Consider the following 21704-nt stretch of genomic DNA (forward strand, 5'->3'; position numbering starts at 1 on the left):
ATGATGGAGTTTGATAAAGAAAAAGAACAGCCTTTTGGGTCCTCTTCCTCTTGATCACCATCACATCAGGACACATATAGTATAGAATTTGACCACTGCTAGACCACCAATGTCCACTGTGCTACCTTCTATATTCTACCTAAATATTCAGTATCTTCATACAATATAAATAATAATATTGTGTGTGTGTGTGTGTGTGCGTGCGTCTGTAAAATGATGGCAGCTGATAATAATAGAAGAAAAACATTTGCTTACAGTGATGGTTCAGATTGAAAATGGATGATCTGTCAGAATTAAAACATGTGACATTGTTTCTCCATCTGAAGCATGAAAGAAGAAGCAGTGGAAGCTGTCCAGAGAGGAAACATGGACCCTATCTATGTGAACCCTGGACTCACTGAGGAACCTGAGGACACGTCTTCGGACCGGGCGGAGACCAGTAGGAGAAGATTTGGTAGGTTCCCTTTTTAGAGGATTTTAAAGAAATAAACCAGTAATAATTATTTGTTAATCTGCATACATTTTAGATTTACATCCAGCAAACGTTTTTAGCTATTTTCACCTTCCTCACGTACCAGCATTCGTATAGACCGAATTATTCCCCTAAATAAAGACATGTGTATGTTTTAGACAAACAGCACACATTTAGGTTTGCAGACCAAACTACCTGTGATTACGCCCATGAGTTACGGACTGTTACTAGGCATCTCAAGTGGTTGTGTATTTCCTGATCTATGTTTGTTATTAAGTAACAACTAGACAGAGTGCAGAGCAGCTTCAGCGATTAGAACACAAGTTTTGTATTTTCATTACTTAGTATTAGTGGCAGTGGAACGTAACATTTGAGTCCCAATGTTTTTTTTTATCCACATTTTTCTAATTAATAAAGGCCACTCATTTAACTTAAATGATATCAAGTGGATTCAACACAATTACATAAAGGTTGTCATTAGTATGAACAAATCTCAAATATAAGTTGAGATATATAATATTTTCTATGCATGCCGTTGTAAATGTTTCTTGAAGATGTGGAGGGATTTTACAAACCGTAGAGAGGCTGTCTCAACTGTGAATGATAGCCAAGCAGTACAAATATATATGTGTGCACATTACAATGCGTATGTGTGTGTACATGTGTGTCTGTGTGTTTGCTTATGTGTGTGTGTTTGTGACTCCTGAACAGCTCTAAAGTCACACAGCATTGTCACTCTGAGCTTCGGACTGCTGTGTATTCTCATAATCACCGTGCGCCTCTGTGAGTCTAAATCATATAATCCTGAATATAAATACAATAATAATAGTAGTAATAATAGTCATAATAATCTTAATGATTATCATGATTTAAAAAAAGTTGTTAGGGTTAGTTATTACAATTAGTATTTTTATCAATAATAATACTGTAAGTAAGATATGTGTTGTTTGTTCACCCATCTTGTCCTGGTTTCTTACGGTTCAGTGATGCCCATGAAGGAGGAGGCCCCTAGCATCACAGAGTTCCATTTCACTACCAAGGTGTTGCCCCTGGGCCACACGGCCCGCTTTGCCTGCAATGTCGGAGGCACGCCTGAGCCCATGGTTGAATGGCTCCACAACGGCAGGTCCCTGAACCAATCAGAGGCCTGGGTGGAGAGGGGGTTCCTCTTTGTCAGAGGTGTGAGGGCTGGTGTGAACACGGTCTGCTGCATGGCGACCAACTGCGCTGGCAAGGCCAATCGCACCACTGAGCTTCTTGTCTTTGGTAAGATCTGGATCCAAGGAGATGTTTGTTGTTCCTGTATTTATAACAATAACAACAATGTTGTTGATATAGTTATATCATTGTTCATATATCCGTAGCATTGATGATATATTCAGAACATTGTTGATATATTCATAATGTATAGTTATAACATTGTTGATAATATATTTCTAAACTTGTTGTTCGTATATTCATAACAATGTTGTTGATATATTTAAAACATTGTTGTTGATATATTTGTAACAATGTTGTTGATATATTCATAACATTGTTCATATATTCGTAGCATTGTTCTTCATATATTTATTTGATAGATAGATAGATCAACCAGATCTCTTCAATTTATGTACAAATAACATGATTTTAGATTTTTCAACTACAAACTTCAAAGTCAAATCATGCATCCAGTTAATAAACCAATCCTTCTCATTAACTTCTGTGGAGAGCAGATGACTCCAAATACCATGCATTAGCTTGAATGCCGTCACCAGCTCACCGGCATACAAGATGGCTGACATTTAATCTATTGTCAGTGGTAGATATAAACGCCATCCCTGCGGGACTGGGAGATTCCGAACAAAAATGTGTGTATGATCGAACAGGGGAGAACCAAAGCGCAGACGCAGACACTGGATGTTGCATTAAATCAGAGGTTAATTTAGGGAGGATGAGAGCAGAAGGGAAGAAAAACAGGAGATTGACGAGGCGAGGGTACGATGAAACATGATGACTGGAGAAGGAAGACGTCAAACAGGTGTAGAGATGGGGGAAAATATAGGAATGCCTTGTCCATTGCACAGACAATAAAACACCAATAGGGGGAGACAGAGCAAAGCAGCTGCTGGGCACAGCCATAAAAAATGTAGTTCATTGCTGCACATCAGGGCCGGCCCCCTGGCAAGCAAGTTCGCTTATGCCTCGGGCCGGCCCTGATGTGCAGCAATGAACTACATTGCTGCACATCGCTCCACCAAAAAAAAAATCTTTTTTTTTTTCCAAGTTCAGTAAACCACACTTAGTGTTTCACTTTAAATATGAGAGTTTAAAATAGATTTGCGATTTCAGTACCCTCTGAGGTTAAAAAGACACTGCTTTGGGGTAAATAACAACTATATTAATACAGGGGTGGATTACCCTCTCAATTGGGCTTCCTTAATCATACAAAATGGGCTATGGGTTGATGTCTGAATGGGGTCTCTCAGGTAAATATCACACGATATGTGATGTGATATATCTAAAAGCCCTCTAAATCATGAAATTCTGCTCATGCCACAATGTCTGTCTGGGACCCTGAATGTATCTTATCAAATATGGACTAAAATATAGGCTAGGCCTTTAAAGTAGACTTATGGTTTGGGGGCAGCTAAACCCAGTGCTATATTAGTTCGCTTGTGCAGGCCCTGCAAGTCAGGTTATAGGCTATGAATCTGAAATAATTAAGGTATTGCCCATCTCCAGCTGGCCATCCCCAAGATGCACCAGAATACAGGAAATCACATCTACCAAATTCAAAATTTTCTGGGGGAGGACCCCCAGACCCGCCCCACTCCCCCATTTACACCCATTTTTGCACAAATTGGAGGAGGGGGTCTTTATGCTTCTTTGCCCAGGGGGACAGTAGTTCACAATCTATTCCAGTATTAATGCAATTTATAATGTGAAATGGTGTGCCGTTCGTGCCAATAATCATCAAGCAAAGATGACTCCACTGTGGTGGTGAGGGGAGGCCCCAAAGGCTTGAAACAAAAAAGAAATAGAAATTTAATCAAAACCCATTTTAATGCCGAAACTATATAAAAATATAGCATTTTCCAGTAAGAATGAAAAAATTCTCAGCCATCTTGTTCGCCTGTTTGCTGCTGACATCATGACCGTTCAAGGCGATGCATGGCATTTGGAGCCATCTGCTCTGTACAGAAAAAAAGGGGAAGGATTGGTGTATCAACTGCAGGCACAATTGGACTTTGGCGTATGCACTGCCTGTAGTTTGAAAGTGTTGAATCTGGTTATTTGTATGCAGATTGAAGAGATCGAGTTGAATACACAGAAGAGCACTTATCCTACATTGTGTGGGGAGAACCTTTCTCTTATTAAGAGCAGAGTTCAACAGCCTGATGCTGATGCTTTTTCTCATTAGATAATAATAATACACCAATCATCTGTTTTTCAGCAGCTAATCATGTCTTGTTCTCCCGTCAGATGCCTGTGAACTCACACTGGACCCAAACACAGCCCACAGACATCTCTCTCTGTCTCAGGAGAACAGAAACGTGACAGTTGTTAATGAGGACCAGTCATATCCTGATCACCCAGAGAGATTTGACAACTGGTCCCAGGTGTTGTGTAGAGAGGGTCTGACTGACCGCTGTTACTATGAGGTAAAGTGGGAACAAGGTGTTGATATAGGAGTGACATACAGAGGAATTACAAGGAAAGGAAAGGGTGATGACAGTAGGTTTGGAATGAACAACAAGTCCTGGAGTCTTTATTGTTATAATGGTGTCTACACTGCTAGGTACAACGGTAGTTACACAGTCAAATCTCTCCCCCCCCTTCGCTCTAACAAAGTAGGAGTGTATCTGGACCGTCCTGCTGGCACTCTGTCCTTCTACAGAGTGTCCCCAGATGTAGGAGGGTCCTCAGACACACTGACACACATCCACACCTTCCAGTCCACCTTTACCCAGGAGGACATCCTCCCTGCGTTTGGGTTAGGGGTTGGTGGCTCAGTGTCTCTGTGACGGTTATAGCAACACACAGTAAACATAAACACACATAGTCTGAGTTTTGAGAATTATGTGAGAGAAAGAGATTTTTTTTCATTTTGCTCTGCTTACTAGCAGTTGGTCTGAAGTAACTCAGTACTTGAGAAGTCTTTTGACTAGACACCTTGTAGTGACATACGCATACAGATAAACACACATTACATATTCCTTCAGCCCTTTAGACTGATTGCGAGATCAGTCTGAGAGCCGACTGACTTTTGTTGGTTGATCTTTTAAAAGTCAAGTCGTCATCAAACTGATCAGCTGAACTTCAGGTGGCTTCATCCCTCATATAAGCAGCATAACATGTGTGGCAGCAGCACAAAATGAACAACGTCTCCATACAGGGCCCTGTTTCCCGAAAGCATCGTTAGCCTAAGTGGCTTTTGAAGTGGTTTGTTTTCACACTTTGTTTTCAAGAGTTTTCACACCGTTTCCCGAAAGCATTGTTGCGTAACGAACGTCGTGAAAACACGCGTAGCTAACGAGGGCTCCTAGCCTGAGTGGAGTCACCAGCTGGATGTATTAAAACACATCCAATACCACTGAATGTCCTGCTGGCGCAATTTCGCGATACCCCAAAAACTTGTTAAGGCCGATATATAACTCGTAGACTACTGTTAGATTTAAACAGCAAAGACAGAGACATGTTAGAAGTCAACAACCACAACATTTATTGCAGTAATTTAAAATTCCAAAAATACATGCACAGCCGGAATTGACAGATCAAACGCCACGTCACAAGGCATATCATAAAATCAAATGATTCCATTGCTCTTGTGTGGGAGGTCGCTTTCGAGCTGCACGCTTTCCCTCTGATTTTAATTCAACCATCGTGCATGAATCATGCTGAGACCAGCGTGTGTCAGAGAATTTCTGCAGGCATTTTTTCTTGCGATTGTTTGCCATGAAGCACTGTAGGCGCTTTGGTGAGGCTGTGATGAAGTTCACTATTTCTTGGACCGTGTCTAGACAGTGACAAACATCCCTGACCTTAGTGGAGTGCACAATCACCAAGTTGAGAGTGTGGTTTCTGAGGTGAACATAGACTGCTGCGGGCGGGAAACTGTGCTGCGATGCGTGCCTGAAGCCATGTACGCCGTGCGCTTTCCTGCTTTCATTGCCCGTACCATCATACCCCTGCCCAACAATATGGGCAGGATCTAAATGATAATGATTCATGATAATGAATGAATCGAACGTTGCATTTTTAATGTTTACACCAAAGATTCTAGACTAGAGAGTGCGCGCCAATCAATGAAGCCTTATGCGGAATCAGAGAAAGTCTGTTCTCTTTGCTGTGCAAAGCATGTTTCAGAAATCAGCACATTAAGATAAATGTAGTTGTCACACAGACACAAGCTATTTTTTATTTTTGTAATATGGAATTATTTCAGGGGGTAAATGCAGCAAAAAAAATGTATGCACAGTGCGTTCAGGATTAGGACTGAAATAGCATATGTCGGCCTAGGCCTTATCAATTGTGTTTTAATATTTTTAGCATTCATATTATTGTAGTCTATTCTTTTTGTAGGCTAATCTGCTGTTGGCCTTGATGGGGAGGTACTTTTTTGCTGCCACAAAATATACAGTTCCTGCGTCTCCCCCTCCTACAGAGCCCATTTCAGCACTGTGTCAGTGGACAGTTACAAGCCTACGAACGTCGTTAGAGCAGTGCACGTGTGATCATGTTAAGAGGAGTTTCGGGAAACACAAGTTTCGGGAAACACAAGTTTTTTTACGAAGGTAATGTTATTTTATGTTACAGTGTAATGATGTTCTATAATTTAACAACTTAAAAAAAAAACTTGAATAGATTTTTAGAGCAGGTATGGCATCTTCTTTCTTGGGATTTCCGGGTGAGTGGGTGCTCCAGTCACTCCTGTATTAACCCGACAATGTCTCTAATAGACGCTGTGAGCATCTGTCCTATTGGGTAGTTATAAGAAAGATTTTATGACCAGACAGATGTTTCAATGACGTCAGGTTGCTACGGACTAGGGCTGAAAGACGCCATGAGCACCTGTCCCATTGGATAACGGAGGACCTATCACCCGGAAGTAGTGTACTGTCAGTTTTTAGGTTTTTACCCTTAACAATGATTTTACAATGATATCTGTGACGTTTCTTGCCACTAACACAACATTGTATCCTTGTTAATTACACAAGCCAATGTTATGTACATCTGTTTCCGTGTTTTCCCCCTTCAATTCTGAGAAACAATTTGTTTGTGTTCCTGTAGCTGAAGGCATAAGCCTACACTACCCATAATCTTCAACTGTCGAAACAACACTTAAAAAAACAAAGCAAAAAAGAATTACCCTCAAAATAGTGCAAAGAGCCAAGGCACAAAGCCTATATATATATAAAGCCTACTATTAAAGAGTTTCCCACATAACAGGATAACACACGAGACTGAATATTTTTTCCCTTATGTAGGCTAATATAGCCTATATTTTTTTTTTCATGTCATGTTTTTTTCATTTTTTCATGTCATGTTGATTACTTCATTTAAATATCTTATTTTATTCATCCATTTGTATTACTCCTTCTGGCAGTGCTTTTGTATTCACTGAAACGTCATAACATGTTACTGCTGCCATGTTCATTTGAAATTTCAATAAAAATAGCCTAATAAAACAAATTAAACAGAATATAGAGGTGAAAAGTTGAACATTAACAACAACAACAACACCTATTACTGACCCACACCACAATTTATGTCCCACATGTGAACTCCAAACAATTAACTATGTTGTAAACATTTTCTTACTGATGTGACATGACAGCACACATAATACTCATTTAATTTTCTTCCTCTGTACCGAAGTGTAAAATGTTCGTGTCTTTATAGATAAAGATTTGTATTCAAAAGTGTGCCATCAAATGAAACGTGCAATTGTTTCAGTGCGTTTTTTGTTTTCTTGTTGTTTTTTGTTTTCTTTTAATCCAGAAAAGGCGGCCGAAACAAGATCGCTTTTAACTCACTTTATTTGGTAGAGGTTTTGGTAGGGCTGTGATTATGATTTTTTATTATGATTATGATTTTTTCTGTGTCGGTCGCGCTCAAATCAAAAATTGCGTCTATGAACTGTGGCGATTTTAGTGACAGGCCACGCCCATTTCGATGCCACGCCCTATTTGAAAATATAACTAATATAATATACAACTTTTGTATTGGGGTCAACATCATAGGAGTCCAACTTGATGTTGATATGAGCAATTAACTATTTTTGTGGTTTAAACCACGCCTGTTTTAGAACTCAATGGCTCATGGGTGCTTTAAACTTAAATGTACAGACTAATCTTTTTGTCAGATTGAAGATAATGGTCCATAGATGATATGGGCCACAGGATTTTAGTCAAAGTCGAAAAAACTGGGATCATTAGGCAATTACCGGAAGTCATAGCTTCTTGAGGCATATTTGTTCAGCATGTGGATATGCATATGTGTGAAAAGTTTCATGAGTGTAGGTCAAACCGGTTACGAGATATGCTTGTGCAAAGTTAGCATTTTTTTGGACAGTTGGTATAGCGCCACCTTTGGGCCAATCAGTGTAATATTTGCTGTCTGCTAATCTTGGGTCAACCTCTACAGGTAGGGTAAATTGCATAAAAAGTGTGCGAGCGGTTTAGGCTGTGTAATGCAAACGCGGCGGAATATAAATAATAATAATAATAATAATAACTAGAATCACAATAAGTTGCCTTCGCACTTCGTGCTTGGCACCTAATAAAACTAAGAATTACAAGAGGTTCCTCGCACTTTGTGCTTGGCACCTAATAATAACTACAATTTCAATAGGTTCCTCGCACTTCGTGCTTGGCACCTAAAAAATGGACCAAAAACAATAGGGACCTTGCAGGTTCTGCTCGGTCCCTAATAAATAGTAAAACAGGCCAGAGGACCTCCTTTCTATTAGTGGCGGGCTTCTACGAGAGTATCAGGCTGTTATTAGAACAAATCAACAAGACTATCGCCAGACATGTTTCTCTAGGGGTCATTAAACTTCACCACGAAAGTATTAGAAACCGTGTATACATTGAAGGTAGTGAGTTCATAACTCTTGGATTTAGAGGAAAACTGGCCATCATACTGGGTTTCAAAGCTGGTGAAATGTACCCAGCGGATAAGACCAGGGCATTATATGCCCCCCATCCGGCAGACATCCATGGGGGATGTTACAACATGTTTATTTATAGCGATATTCGACCAACATTTCTAGCCCACTTTTTGGTGTAATGGGTTATAGACCGCCTTACGACGAGGAAAAATACGTCCAGTACGTCCATTTAAACCAGGCAGGGAACGGTTTAACCGGATGTGAAGGCAGCAGCGCACAATATGGAGCAGGAATCGGTGGTATGTTCCGCAGCCTCTTTAGGATGGCGGTACCTTTATTTAAAAGGGGTGTGAGCAAGCCTCATTTGAAAAGTGCTGCCAAAAACTTTATAGGTGATGTGATTACAAATATAACGCGTGCGTCATCTACGCAGAAACAACAGGGAGCAGGCATGATTTCTTCTTTCAAAAGACCCACTAAATATCCTCCTTCAAGCTGGGGGCGGACCCGAGGTCCTACGGTGCATAGAAAACAACATAAAACACCAGCCTCAGGCAGAAAAAGGGCAAAACCTAAAAGGACCAAGAAGGTATCAAACCGTCGCTTTAGAGGGGTTGCTAATGATATATTCATATAGTTGCCAATAATCTGTATTGAACAACAATGGCTCTGCTACATCGTATGTGTTATGTTATTTTTAATCCAGGAAAGGCCGCCGAGACAGGATCGCTTTTAACTCACTTTATTTGGTAAAGGTTTTGGTCTATTGTCTATCGTCTATGAAACAAAAGGAGAGGAATTGTATATAACACGCGCGGAGCGTCTCTAAGCTTTATATCTACGATACGCCGCCCAAGAGATTCTGTCTCTTATAGCCGAGTCAAGAGTTAAATAGGCAGGTAGGGGTGGGCGTGTTCTGTGGCTTTAAAAGCCCGCCCCCTGACGTTGCAGCCCTACCGTATGTGCTCGGTGCTGCTCCCTTGTGACCATGTGAGAATATTACCTCTTAACTATTAAATGTGCTCGGTGCTGCTTTCTGTGGCTGTGGGAGGGTATTATGGCTGAAATATGTCACAATTCCCTCCTTGGTCATCTCAGATGACCATTCTACAAGCCATAATCACTACTGACCATATAAAGTAGAAAAAACAAAAAAAATCCATGGGTTGGTTACCATGGAACAATCATCAACATCACCAACCGACTTATTTTGGAAAACTCCCAATGAAAATGGAAGGAGAAAAACCTGCCGTGTCTCTTATTATGGACGGTATTCACCTCGGTGTGTTTCAAAGAATACATAGGACATAGTCAACACCACACAATACAATCAATATGTCATACAATCATAAAGGCATAATCACAAAGGCACACATGTATTCATCAATGGAAATTTTGTCAAAACACTTATTGTGTTGTATCACAATATTGAAAGTCAACATTACAAAAAATTGAGCAACATAAGTATACAGTTAAATTTTTAAATTCTCTTCAGACTTGCATAACACAAAATTCATACACTTTCAGTATGCATTGAAAATCTACAAAATATGACAAAAATAACACAATTTCCAATTTCCTTCAGGCATGCACAGGTTTGAATGGCTCAGGTGATCTTCATGTATGTAGAGTTTCGGACATTTTACATTGTGTGTGTAGTGTTTGCTCCAGTTTCCATTGGATCACAGGTTCTCAGGTCCGATAGTTAATGAGTTCATTGTTTGTCTTTTCTGTCAGGAGTGTAACATATTTCAGCCATAATATTCTCTTGTGATACATTTTAGCTGTAATACTCTCACATAGCCACATGAAGCAGCACCGAGCATAGTTGAGAGGTAATTTCCCCTCACAATCACCAGAGGGCAACACTGAGCACATTTGACAAATTAGGCGGTAATACTCTCACACAACCTCAGAGGGCAGTACTGAGCACATTTAACAAAGTTACAACATTTACACATAGGAGCAACAATGGACACACAGAGGAAGTGAGCAAGTTTTTAGAGCCGTAGAAGAAGTCTACTTTTACCTGTTTATAAAAAGCAACAGCTGAACGGAAGGAGGGCAGAATCTCTTGGGCGGTGTATCCTCGATATCAAGCTTAGAGACGCTCCGCGCGTGTTATATACCATCCCTCTCCTTTTGTTTCATAGACGATAGACAATAGACCAAAACCTTAACCGAATAAAGTGAGTTAAAAGCGATCCTGTCTCGGCGGCCTTTCCTGGACTAAAATATCATAACAGTGATAAGAGTTAACGATATGGGCATCTTAGGCTTGATGTGGGGAAACAGCTATAGTGGTCTCCCATCAACCCCTTAAGAGGGCAGCTTACTTTTTCCACAGACAATGGATACAATTTTGGTTGCACTCTTATTGAGAGAATACTTACTCCGATGTCTAACGACAGAGCAGCCCAATGTGGTGCTTGAACCCACAACCCTAATATTAAGAGTCTCATGCTCTACCGACTGAGCTAACCGGGCAATTGTAGAGAATTGACCCTGCCAATTTTCAAACAAAACTGGCCAAGACAAAGTAATCAATGAGCATTAGTCCCATCAACCCCCTAAGAGGTCGTCTTTGCTTTGCCACAGACAATGTATACAATTATGGTTGCACACAACATGACAAAATACTTGTGCCAATGTCTAAAGACATGGAAGAGTATCATGCACCGACTGAGCTAACCGGGCATGAGAAATGTATTCAATGTTGCAAAATATCACACTGACCTTGTGGAGCCCTAACCTTCAAATCCAGCAATTTTTTTGCTGGTCTCCAATGGGATTTTTACCAATGTCTGAAACACATTTATGTAATGGCATAAGGTGAAAGAAAGCTGTATAGATTGCATAGATACATTGCATGATGCTTTCCCCTGCCCACAAAAGAGTGAACGCCAGATTACTATGGCTAGTGCACATATACTTGACATTGAAGGAAAGTCTATTGTATAGATACTTTGCAGGTTTACAACCACTAGCAAAAAACGCTGATGAGACAAGACATTTTTTGATGCCTCAAGAAAGGCTAGTATCAAATTAAACAGCAGACTGCAAGGTACTGCTGGGATTTGAACCCAGAATCTACTGTTTAATAGGCATGCACTTTAACCAACTAAGCCACAACACCACTGAATACAGAATCAAAATACTTTACCAAATTCTTGTATTAAGAAGTCAGTATCAATATGTTGTAATCCGTGGCTGTGTGATAAGAGTTAAGGTTATGGGCATCTTAGGCTTGATGTGGTGAAACACCTATGGTGGTCTCCCATCAACCCCTTAAGAGGGCAGCTTACTTTTGCCACAGACAATGTATACAATTATGGTTGCACTCTTCTTGAGAGAATACTTACTCCGATGTCTAGAGACAAAGCAACCCAATGTGGGGCTCGATCCCACGACCCTGAGATTAAGAGTCTCATGCTCTACCGACTGAGCTAACCGGGCAAATGTAGCTACTTGACCCTGCCAATTTTCAAACAAAACTGGCCAAGACAAAGTAATCAATGAGCATTAGTCCCATCAACCCCCTAAGAGGTCGTCTTTGCTTTGCCACAGACAATGTATACAATTATGGTTGTACACATCAAGACAAAATACTTGTGCCAATGTCTAAAGACATGGAAGAGTCATGCACTGACTGAGCTAACCGGGCATGAGAAATGTATTCAATGTTGCAAAATATCACATTGACCTTGTGGCACCCTAACCTTCGAGACCAGCAATTTTTTTGCTGGTCTCCCATGGGATTTTTACCAATGTCTAAAACACATTTATGTAATGGCATAAGGTGAAAGAAAGCTGTATAGATTGCATAGATACATTGCATGACGCTTTCCCCTGCCCACCCAAGAGTGAACGCCAGATTGCTATGGTTAGTGCACATATAGTTGACATTGAAGGAAAGTCTATTGTATAGATACTTTGCAGGTTTGCAACCACTAGCAAAAAACGCTGATGAGACGAGACGTTTTTTGGTGCCTCAAGAAAAGCTTATATCAAATTAAACTGCAGACTGCAAGGTACTGCTGGGATTTGAACCCAGGATCTCCTGTTTACAAGACAGGCACTTTAACCAACTAATCCACAGCACCACTTTGGCCAGAATCAAAATACTTGAGCAAATTCTTGTAATATAAAGTCAGTATCAATATGTTCTAATCTGTGGCTGTGTTATAAGACTTACAGTTATGGGCATCTTAGGCTTGATGTGGGAAAACACCTATGGTGGTCTCCCAGCAACCCCTTAAGAGGGCAGCACCACAGACAATGCATACAATTACGGTTGCAGTCATCTTCACAGAATGCTTACGCCGATGTCTAAAGACATAGCAGCCCAATGTGGGGCTCGAACCCACGACCCTGAGATTAAGAGTCTCATGCTCTACCGACTGAGCTAACCGGGCAGTTTTACCATATTGACCCTGCCAATTTTCAAACAAAACTGACCAAGACAAAGTAATCAATGAGCATTAGTCCCATCAACCCTTTAAGAGGTCGTCTTTGTTTTGCCACAGACAATGTATACAATTATGGTTGTACACATCAAGACAAAATACTTGTGCCAATGTCTAAAGACATGGAAGAGTCATGCACTGACTGAGCTAACCGGGCATGAGAAATGTATTCAATGTTGCAGATATCACATTGACCTTGTGGAACCCTAACCTTCAAATCCAGCAATTTTCTTGCTGGTCTCCCATGGGATTTTTACCAATGTCTAAAATACATTTATGTAATGGGATAAGGTGAAAGAAAGCTGTATAGATTGCATAGATACATTGCATGACGCTTTCCCCTGCCCACCCAAGAGTGAACGCCAGATTGCTATGGTTAGTGCACATATAGTTGACATTGAAGGAAAGTCTATTGTATAGATACTTTGCAGGTTTGCAACCACTAGCAAAAAACGCTGATGAGACGAGATGTTTTTTGGTGCCTCAAGAAAAGCTTGTATCAAATTATATTGCAGACTGCAAGGTACTGCTGGGATTTGAACCCAGGATCTCCTGTTTACAAGAAAGGCACTTTAACCAACTAAGCCACAGCACCACTTTGGACAGAATCAAAATACTTTAGCAAATTCTTGTAATAAAAAGTCAGTATCAATTTGTTCTAATCTGTGGCTGTGTGATAAGACTTACAGTTATGGGCATCTTAGGCTTGATGTGGGAAAACACCTATGGTGGTCTCCCAGCAACCCCTTAAGAGGGCAGCTTACTTTTGCCACAGACTACGTATACAATTACAGTTGCACTCATCTTGACAGAATGCTTACGCCAATGTCTAAAGACATTGCAGCCCAATGTGGGGCTCGAACCCACGACCCTGAGATTAAGAGTCTCATGCTCTACCGACTGAGCTAACCGGGCATATATACCTTATTGACCCTGCCAATTTTCAAACAAAACTGGCCAAGACAAAGTAATCAATGAGCATCAGTCCCATCAACCCTTTAAGAGGTCGTCTTTGCTTTGCCACAGACAATGTATACAATTATGGTTGTACACATCAAGACAAAATACTTGTGCCAATGTCTAAAGACATGGAAGAGTCATGCACTGACTGAGCTAACCGGGCATGACAAATGTAATCAATGTTGCAAAATATCACATTGACCTTGTGGAACCCTAACCTTCAAATCCAGCAATTTTTTTGCTGGTCTCCCATGGGATTTTTACCAATGTCTAAAACACATTCATGTAATGGCATAAGGTGAAAGAAAGCTGTATAGATTGCATAGATACATTGCATGAAGCTTTCCCCTGCCCACCCAAGAGTGAACGCCAGATTGCTATGGTTAGTGCACATATAGTTGACATTGAAGGAAAGTCTATTGTATAGATACTTTGCAGGTTTACAACCACTAGCAAAAAACGCTGATGAGACGAGATGTTTTTTGGTGCCTCAAGAAAAGCTTGTATCAAATTATACTGCAGACTGCAAGGTACTGCTGGGATTTGAACCCAGGATCTCCTGTTTACAAGACAGGCACTTTAACCAACTAAGCCACAGCACCACTTTGGACAGAATCAAAATACTTTAGCAAATTCTTGTAATAAAAAGTCAGTATCAATTTGTTCTAATCTGTGTGATAAGACTTACAGTTATGGGCATCTTAGGCTTGATGTGGGAAAACACCTATGGTGGTCTCCCAGCAACCCCTTAAGAGGGCAGCTTACTTTTGCCACAGACAATGCATACAATTACGGTTGCTCTCATCTTGACAGAATGCTTACGCCGATGTCTAAAGACATTGCAGCCCAATGTGGGGCTCGAACCCACGACCCTGAGATTAAGAGTCTCATGCTCTACCGACTGAGCTAACCGGGCAATTATACCTTATTGACCCTGCCAATTTTCAAACAAAACTGGCCAAGACAAAGTAATCAATGAGCATTAGTCCCATCAACCCTTTAAGAGGTCGTCTTTGCTTTGCCACAGACAATGTATACAATTATGGTTGTACACATCAAGACAAAATACTTGTGCCAATGTCTAAAGGCATGGAAGAGTCATGCACTGACTGAGCTAACCGGGCATGACAAATGTATTCAATGTTGCAAAATATCACATTGACCTTGTGGAACCCTAACCTTCAAATCCAGCAATTTTCTTGCTGGTCTCCCATGGGATTTTTACCAATGTCTAAAAGACATTTATGTAATGGCATAAGGTGAAAAAAAGCTGTATAGATTGCATAGATACATTGCATGACGCTTTCCCCTGCCCACCCAAGAGTGAACGCCAGATTGCTATGGTTAGTGCACATATAGTTGACATTGAAGGAAAGTCTATTGTATAGATACTTTGCAGGTTTGCAACCACTAGCAAAAAACGCTGATGAGACGAGACGTTTTTTGGTGCCTCAAGAAAAGCTTGTATCAAATTATACTGCAGACTGCAAGGTACTGCTGGGATTTGAACCCAGGATCTCCTGTGTACTAGACAGGCACTTTAACCAACTAAGCCACAGCACCTCATTGGACAGAATCAAAATACTTTACCAAATTCTTGTAATAAAAAGTAAGTATCAATATGTTCTAATCTGTGGCTGTGTGATAAGACTTACATTTATGGGCATCTTAGGCTTGATGTGGGAAAACACCTATGGTGGTCTCCCAGCAACGCCTTAAGAGGGCAGCTTACTTTTGCCATAGACTATGTATACAATTACGGTTGCACTCATCTTGACAGAATGCTTACGCCGATGTCTGAAGACATTGCAGCCCAATGTGGGGCTCGAACCCACGACCCTGAGATTAAGAGTCTCATGCTCTACCGACTGAGCTAACCGGGCAATTATACCTTATTGACCCTGCCAATTTTCAAACAAAACTGGCCAAGACAAAGTAATCAATGAGCATTAGTCCCATCAACCCTTTAAGAGGTCGTCTTTGCTTTGCCACAGACAATGTATACAATTATGGTTGTACACATCAAGACAAAATACTTGTGCCAATGTCTAAAGACATGGAAGAGTCATGCACTGACTGAGCTAACCGGGCATGACAAATGTATTCAATGTTGCAAAATATCACATTGACCTTGTGGAACCCTAACCTTCAAATCCAGCAATTTTTTTGCTGGTCTCCCATGGGATTTTTACCAATGTCTAAAACACATTCATGTAATGGCATAAGGTGAAAGAAAGCTGTATAGATTGCATAGATACATTGCATGAAGCTTTCCCCTGCCCACCCAAGAGTGAACGCCAGATTGCTATGGTTAGTGCACATATAGTTGACATTGAAGGAAAGTCTATTGTATAGATACTTTGCAGGTTTACAACCACTAGCAAAAAACGCTGATGAGACGAGATGTTTTTTGGTGCCTCAAGAAAAGCTTGTATCAAATTATACTGCAGACTGCAAAGTACTGCTGGGATTTGAACCCAGGATCTCCTGTTTACAAGACAGGCACTTTAACCAACTAAGCCACAGCTCCACTTTGGACAGAATCAAAATACTTTAGCAAATTCTTGTAATAAAAAGTCAGTATCAATTTGTTCTAATCTGTGTGATAAGACTTACAGTTATGGGCATCTTAGGCTTGATGTGGGAAAACACCTATGGTGGTCTCCCAGCAACCCCTTAAGAGGGCAGCTTACTTTTGCCACAGACAATGCATACAATTACGGTTGCTCTCATCTTGACAGAATGCTTACGCCGATGTCTAAAGACATTGCAGCCCAATGTGGGGCTCGAACCCACGACCCTGAGATTAAGAGTCTCATGCTCTACCGACTGAGCTAACCGGGCAATTATACCTTATTGACCCTGCCAATTTTCAAACAAAAATGGCCAAGACAAAGTAATCAATGAGCATTAGTCCCATCAACCCTTTAAGAGGTCGTCTTTGCTTTGCCACAGACAATGTATACAATTATGGTTGTACACATCAAGACAAAATACTTGTGCCAATGTCTAAAGGCATGGAAGAGTCATGCACTGACTGAGCTAACCGGGCATGACAAATGTATTCAATGTTGCAAAATATCACATTGACCTTGTGGAACCCTAACCTTCAAATCCAGAAATTTTCTTGCTGGTCTCCCATGGGATTTTTACCAATGTCTAAAAGACATTTATGTAATGGCATAAGGTGAAAAAAAGCTGTATAGATTGCATAGATACATTGCATGACGCTTTCCCCTGCCCACCCAAGAGTGAACGCCAGATTGCTATGGTTAGTGCACATATAGTTGACATTGAAGGAAAGTCTATTGTATAGATACTTTGCAGGTTTGCAACCACTAGCAAAAAACGCTGATGAGACGAGATGTTTTTTGGTGCCTCAAGAAAAGCTTGTATCAAATTATACTGCAGACTGCAAGGTACTGCTGGGATTTGAACCCAGGATCTCCTGTTTACAAGACAGGCACTTTAACCAACTAAGCCACAGCACCACTTTGGACAGAATCAAAATACTTTAGCAAATTCTTGTAATAAAAAGTCAGTATCAATTTGTTCTAATCTGTGTGATAAGACTTACAGTTATGGGCATCTTAGGCTTGATGTGGGAAAACACCTATGGTGGTCTCCCAGCAACCCCTTATGAGGGCAGCTTACTTTTGCCACAGACAATGCATACAATTACGGTTGCTCTCATCTTGACAGAATGCTTACGCCGATGTCTAAAGACATTGCAGCCCAATGTGGGGCTCGAACCCACGACCCTGAGATTAAGAGTGTCATGCTCTACCGACTGAGCTAACCGGGCAATTATACCTTATTGACCCTGCCAATTTTCAAACAAAACTGGCCAAGACAAAGTAATCAATGAGCATTAGTCCCATCAACCCTTTAAGAGGTCGTCTTTGCTTTGCCACAGACAATGTATACAATTATGGTTGTACACATCAAGACAAAATACTTGTGCCAATGTCTAAAGGCATGGAAGAGTCATGCACTGACTGAGCTAACCGGGCAAGACAAATGTATTCAATGTTGCAAAATATCACATTGACCTTGTGGAACCCTAACCTTCAAATCCAGCAATTTTCTTGCTGGTCTCCCATGGGATTTTTACCAATGTCTAAAAGACATTTATGTAATGGCATAAGGTGAAATAAAGCTGTATAGATTGCATAGATACATTGCATGACGCTTTCCCCTGCCCACCCAAGAGTGAACGCCAGATTGCTATGGTTAGTGCACATATAGTTGACATTGAAGGAAAGTCTATTGTATAGATACTTTGCAGGTTTGCAACCACTAGCAAAAAACGCTGATGAGACGAGACGTTTTTTGGTGCCTCAAGAAAAGCTTGTATCAAATTATACTGCAGACTGCAAGGTACTGCTGGGATTTGAACCCAGGATCTCCTGTTTACTAGACAGGCACTTTAACCAACTAATCCACAGCACCTCATTGGACAGAAACAAAATACTTTACCAAATTCTTGTAATAAAAAGTCAGTATCAATATGTTCTAATCTGTGGCTGTGTGATAAGACTTACATTTATGGGCATCTTAGGCTTGATGTGGGAAAACACCTATGGTGGTCTCCCAGCAACCCCTTAAGAGGGCAGCTTACTTTTGCCACAGACTACGTATACAATTACGGTTGCACTCATCTTGACAGAATGCTCACGCCAATGTCTAAAGACATTGCAGCCCAATGTGGGGCTCGAACCCACGACCCTGAGATTAAGAGTCTCATGCTCTACTGACTGAGCTAACCGGGCAAATGTAGCTACTTGTCCCTGCCAATTTTCAAACAAAACTGGCCAAGACAAAGTAATCAATGAGCATTAGTCCCATCAACCCCCTAAGAGGTCGTCTTTGCTTTGCCACAGACAATGTATACAATTATGGTTGTACACATCAAGACAAAATACTTGTGCCAATGTCTAAAGACATGGAAGAGTCATGCACTGACTGAGCTAACCGGGCATGAGAAATGTATTCAATGTTGCAAAATATCACATTGACCTTGTGGCACCCTAACCTTCGAGACCAGCAATTTTTTTGCTGGTCTCCCATGGGATTTTTACCAATGTCTAAAACACATTTATGTAATGGCATAAGGTGAAAGAAAGCTGTATAGATTGCATAGATACATTGCATGACGCTTTCCCCTGCCCACCCAAGAGTGAACGCCAGATTGCTATGGTTAGTGCACATATAGTTGACATTGAAGGAAAGTCTATTGTATAGATACTTTGCAGGTTTGCAACCACTAGCAAAAAACGCTGATGAGACGAGACGTTTTTTGGTGCCTCAAGAAAAGCTTATATCAAATTAAACTGCAGACTGCAAGGTACTGCTGGGATTTGAACCCAGGATCTCCTGTTTACAAGACAGGCACTTTAACCAACTAATCCACAGCACCACTTTGGCCAGAATCAAAATACTTGAGCAAATTCTTGTAATATAAAGTCAGTATCAATATGTTCTAATCTGTGGCTGTGTTATAAGACTTACAGTTATGGGCATCTTAGGCTTGATGTGGGAAAACACCTATGGTGGTCTCCCAGCAACCCCTTAAGAGGGCAGCACCACAGACAATGCATACAATTACGGTTGCAGTCATCTTCACAGAATGCTTACGCCGATGTCTAAAGACATAGCAGCCCAATGTGGGGCTCGAACCCACGACCCTGAGATTAAGAGTGTCATGCTCTACCGACTGAGCTAACCGGGCAATTATACCTTATTGACCCTGCCAATTTTCAAACAAAACTGGCCAAGACAAAGTAATCAATGAGCATTAGTCCCATCAACCCTTTAAGAGGTCGTCTTTGCTTTGCCACAGACAATGTATACAATTATGGTTGTACACATCAAGACAAAATACTTGTGCCAATGTCTAAAGACATGGAAGAGTCATGCACTGACTGAGCTAACCGGGCATGAGAAATGTATTCAATGTTGCAGATATCACATTGACCTTGTGGAACCCTAACCTTCAAATCCAGCAATTTTCTTGCTGGTCTCCCATGGGATTTTTACCAATGTCTAAAATACATTTATGTAATGGGATAAGGTGAAAGAAAGCTGTATAGATTGCATAGATACATTGCATGACGCTTTCCCCTGCCCACCCAAGAGTGAACGCCAGATTGCTATGGTTAGTGCACATATAGTTGACATTGAAGGAAAGTCTATTGTATAGATACTTTGCAGGTTTGCAACCACTAGCAAAAAACGCTGATGAGACGAGATGTTTTTTGGTGCCTCAAGAAAAGCTTGTATCAAATTATACTGCAGACTGCAAGGTACTGCTGGGATTTGAACCCAGGATCTCCTGTTTACTAGACAGGCACTTTAACCAACTAAGCCACAGCACCTCATTGGACAGAATCAAAATAGCAAATTCTTGTAATAAAAAGTAAGTATCAATATGTTCTAATCTGTGGCTGTGTGATAAGACTTACATTTATGGGCATCTTAGGCTTGATGTGGGAAAACACCTATGGTGGTCTCCCAGCAACCCCTTAAGAGGGCAGCTTACTTTTGCCACAGACTACGTATACAATTACAGTTGCACTCATCTTGACAGAATGCTTACGCCAATGTCTAAAGACATTGCAGCCCAATGTGGGGCTCGAACCCACGACCCTGAGATTAAGAGTCTCATGCTCTACCGACTGAGCTAACCGGGCATATATACCTTATTGACCCTGCCAATTTTCAAACAAAACTGGCCAAGACAAAGTAATCAATGAGCATCAGTCCCATCAACCCTTTAAGAGGTCGTCTTTGCTTTGCCACAGACAATGTATACAATTATGGTTGTACACATCAAGACAAAATACTTGTGCCAATGTCTAAAGACATGGAAGAGTCATGCACTGACTGAGCTAACCGGGCATGACAAATGTAATCAATGTTGCAAAATATCACATTGACCTTGTGGAACCCTAACCTTCAAATCCAGCAATTTTTTTGCTGGTCTCCCATGGGATTTTTACCAATGTCTAAAACACATTCATGTAATGGCATAAGGTGAAAGAAAGCTGTATAGATTGCATAGATACATTGCATGAAGCTTTCCCCTGCCCACCCAAGAGTGAACGCCAGATTGCTATGGTTAGTGCACATATAGTTGACATTGAAGGAAAGTCTATTGTATAGATACTTTGCAGGTTTACAACCACTAGCAAAAAACGCTGATGAGACAAGATGTTTTTTGGTGCCTCAAGAAAAGCTTGTATCAAATTATACTGCAGACTGCAAGGTACTGCTGGGATTTGAACCCAGGATCTCCTGTTTACAAGACAGGCACTTTAACCAACTAAGCCACAGCACCACTTTGGACAGAATCAAAATACTTTAGCAAATTCTTGTAATAAAAAGTCAGTATCAATTTGTTCTAATCTGTGTGATAAGACTTACAGTTATGGGCATCTTAGGCTTGATGTGGGAAAACACCTATGGTGGTCTCCCAGCAACCCCTTAAGAGGGCAGCTTACTTTTGCCACAGACTACGTATACAATTACAGTTGCACTCATCTTGACAGAATGCTTACGCCAATGTCTAAAGACATTGCAGCCCAATGTGGGCTCGAACCCACGACCCTGAGATTAAGAGTCTCATGCTCTACCGACTGAGCTAACCGGGCAACTATACCTTATTGACCCTGCCAATTTTCAAACAAAACTGGCCAAGACAAAGTAATCA

General features: G+C 40.9%; 1 protein-coding gene and 16 non-coding genes across 17 annotated transcripts; 1 reads left to right on the forward strand and 16 right to left on the reverse strand.

Annotated features, from left to right (window-relative positions):
- Nucleotides 1-327: 327 nt before the first annotated feature.
- LOC311364336 (putative oxidoreductase PXDNL) lies at nt 328-6774 on the forward strand (the record flags this gene model as incomplete). The annotated part of the gene is made up of 4 exons (XM_084484316.1): nt 328-454; nt 1184-1255; nt 1457-1738; nt 6746-6774. The coding sequence occupies 4 exons, from the start codon at nt 328-330 to the stop codon at nt 6772-6774; spliced, it is 510 nt and encodes a 169-aa protein (XP_084340442.1).
- A 5822-nt stretch (nt 6775-12596) lies between these two features.
- Nucleotides 12597-12670, reverse strand: AC3HAE_034403 (transfer RNA threonine (anticodon UGU)). Its single transcript has one exon. It is a non-coding gene; the product is annotated as a tRNA-Thr (tRNA).
- Nucleotides 12671-12909: 239 nt separating this feature from the next.
- AC3HAE_034415 (transfer RNA lysine (anticodon CUU)) lies at nt 12910-12982 on the reverse strand. The gene has a single exon. It is a non-coding gene; the product is annotated as a tRNA-Lys (tRNA).
- Nucleotides 12983-13554: 572 nt separating this feature from the next.
- On the reverse strand, nt 13555-13628 carry AC3HAE_034429 (transfer RNA threonine (anticodon UGU)). Its single transcript has one exon. It is a non-coding gene; the product is annotated as a tRNA-Thr (tRNA).
- Nucleotides 13629-13875: 247 nt separating this feature from the next.
- AC3HAE_034442 (transfer RNA lysine (anticodon CUU)) lies at nt 13876-13948 on the reverse strand. The gene has a single exon. It is a non-coding gene; the product is annotated as a tRNA-Lys (tRNA).
- A 573-nt stretch (nt 13949-14521) lies between these two features.
- Nucleotides 14522-14595, reverse strand: AC3HAE_034454 (transfer RNA threonine (anticodon UGU)). The gene has a single exon. It is a non-coding gene; the product is annotated as a tRNA-Thr (tRNA).
- A 241-nt stretch (nt 14596-14836) lies between these two features.
- AC3HAE_034466 (transfer RNA lysine (anticodon CUU)) lies at nt 14837-14909 on the reverse strand. The gene has a single exon. It is a non-coding gene; the product is annotated as a tRNA-Lys (tRNA).
- Nucleotides 14910-15482: 573 nt separating this feature from the next.
- Nucleotides 15483-15556, reverse strand: AC3HAE_034478 (transfer RNA threonine (anticodon AGU)). Its single transcript has one exon. It is a non-coding gene; the product is annotated as a tRNA-Thr (tRNA).
- Nucleotides 15557-15803: 247 nt separating this feature from the next.
- On the reverse strand, nt 15804-15876 carry AC3HAE_034490 (transfer RNA lysine (anticodon CUU)). The gene has a single exon. It is a non-coding gene; the product is annotated as a tRNA-Lys (tRNA).
- Nucleotides 15877-16449: 573 nt separating this feature from the next.
- Nucleotides 16450-16526, reverse strand: AC3HAE_034502 (transfer RNA threonine (anticodon UGU)). Its single transcript has one exon. It is a non-coding gene; the product is annotated as a tRNA-Thr (tRNA).
- Nucleotides 16527-16764: 238 nt separating this feature from the next.
- On the reverse strand, nt 16765-16837 carry AC3HAE_034514 (transfer RNA lysine (anticodon CUU)). Its single transcript has one exon. It is a non-coding gene; the product is annotated as a tRNA-Lys (tRNA).
- Nucleotides 16838-17410: 573 nt separating this feature from the next.
- Nucleotides 17411-17484, reverse strand: AC3HAE_034526 (transfer RNA threonine (anticodon UGU)). The gene has a single exon. It is a non-coding gene; the product is annotated as a tRNA-Thr (tRNA).
- An 887-nt stretch (nt 17485-18371) lies between these two features.
- AC3HAE_034539 (transfer RNA threonine (anticodon AGU)) lies at nt 18372-18445 on the reverse strand. The gene has a single exon. It is a non-coding gene; the product is annotated as a tRNA-Thr (tRNA).
- An 893-nt stretch (nt 18446-19338) lies between these two features.
- AC3HAE_034551 (transfer RNA threonine (anticodon UGU)) lies at nt 19339-19412 on the reverse strand. The gene has a single exon. It is a non-coding gene; the product is annotated as a tRNA-Thr (tRNA).
- Nucleotides 19413-20296: 884 nt separating this feature from the next.
- On the reverse strand, nt 20297-20370 carry AC3HAE_034564 (transfer RNA threonine (anticodon AGU)). Its single transcript has one exon. It is a non-coding gene; the product is annotated as a tRNA-Thr (tRNA).
- A 242-nt stretch (nt 20371-20612) lies between these two features.
- AC3HAE_034576 (transfer RNA lysine (anticodon CUU)) lies at nt 20613-20685 on the reverse strand. The gene has a single exon. It is a non-coding gene; the product is annotated as a tRNA-Lys (tRNA).
- A 573-nt stretch (nt 20686-21258) lies between these two features.
- On the reverse strand, nt 21259-21332 carry AC3HAE_034588 (transfer RNA threonine (anticodon UGU)). Its single transcript has one exon. It is a non-coding gene; the product is annotated as a tRNA-Thr (tRNA).
- Between the last annotated feature and the right edge of the window lie 372 nt (nt 21333-21704).

Source organism: Micromesistius poutassou (assembly GCF_964030765.1).
Source record: "Micromesistius poutassou genome assembly, chromosome: 19".
NCBI lineage: Eukaryota > Metazoa > Chordata > Actinopteri > Gadiformes > Gadidae > Micromesistius > Micromesistius poutassou.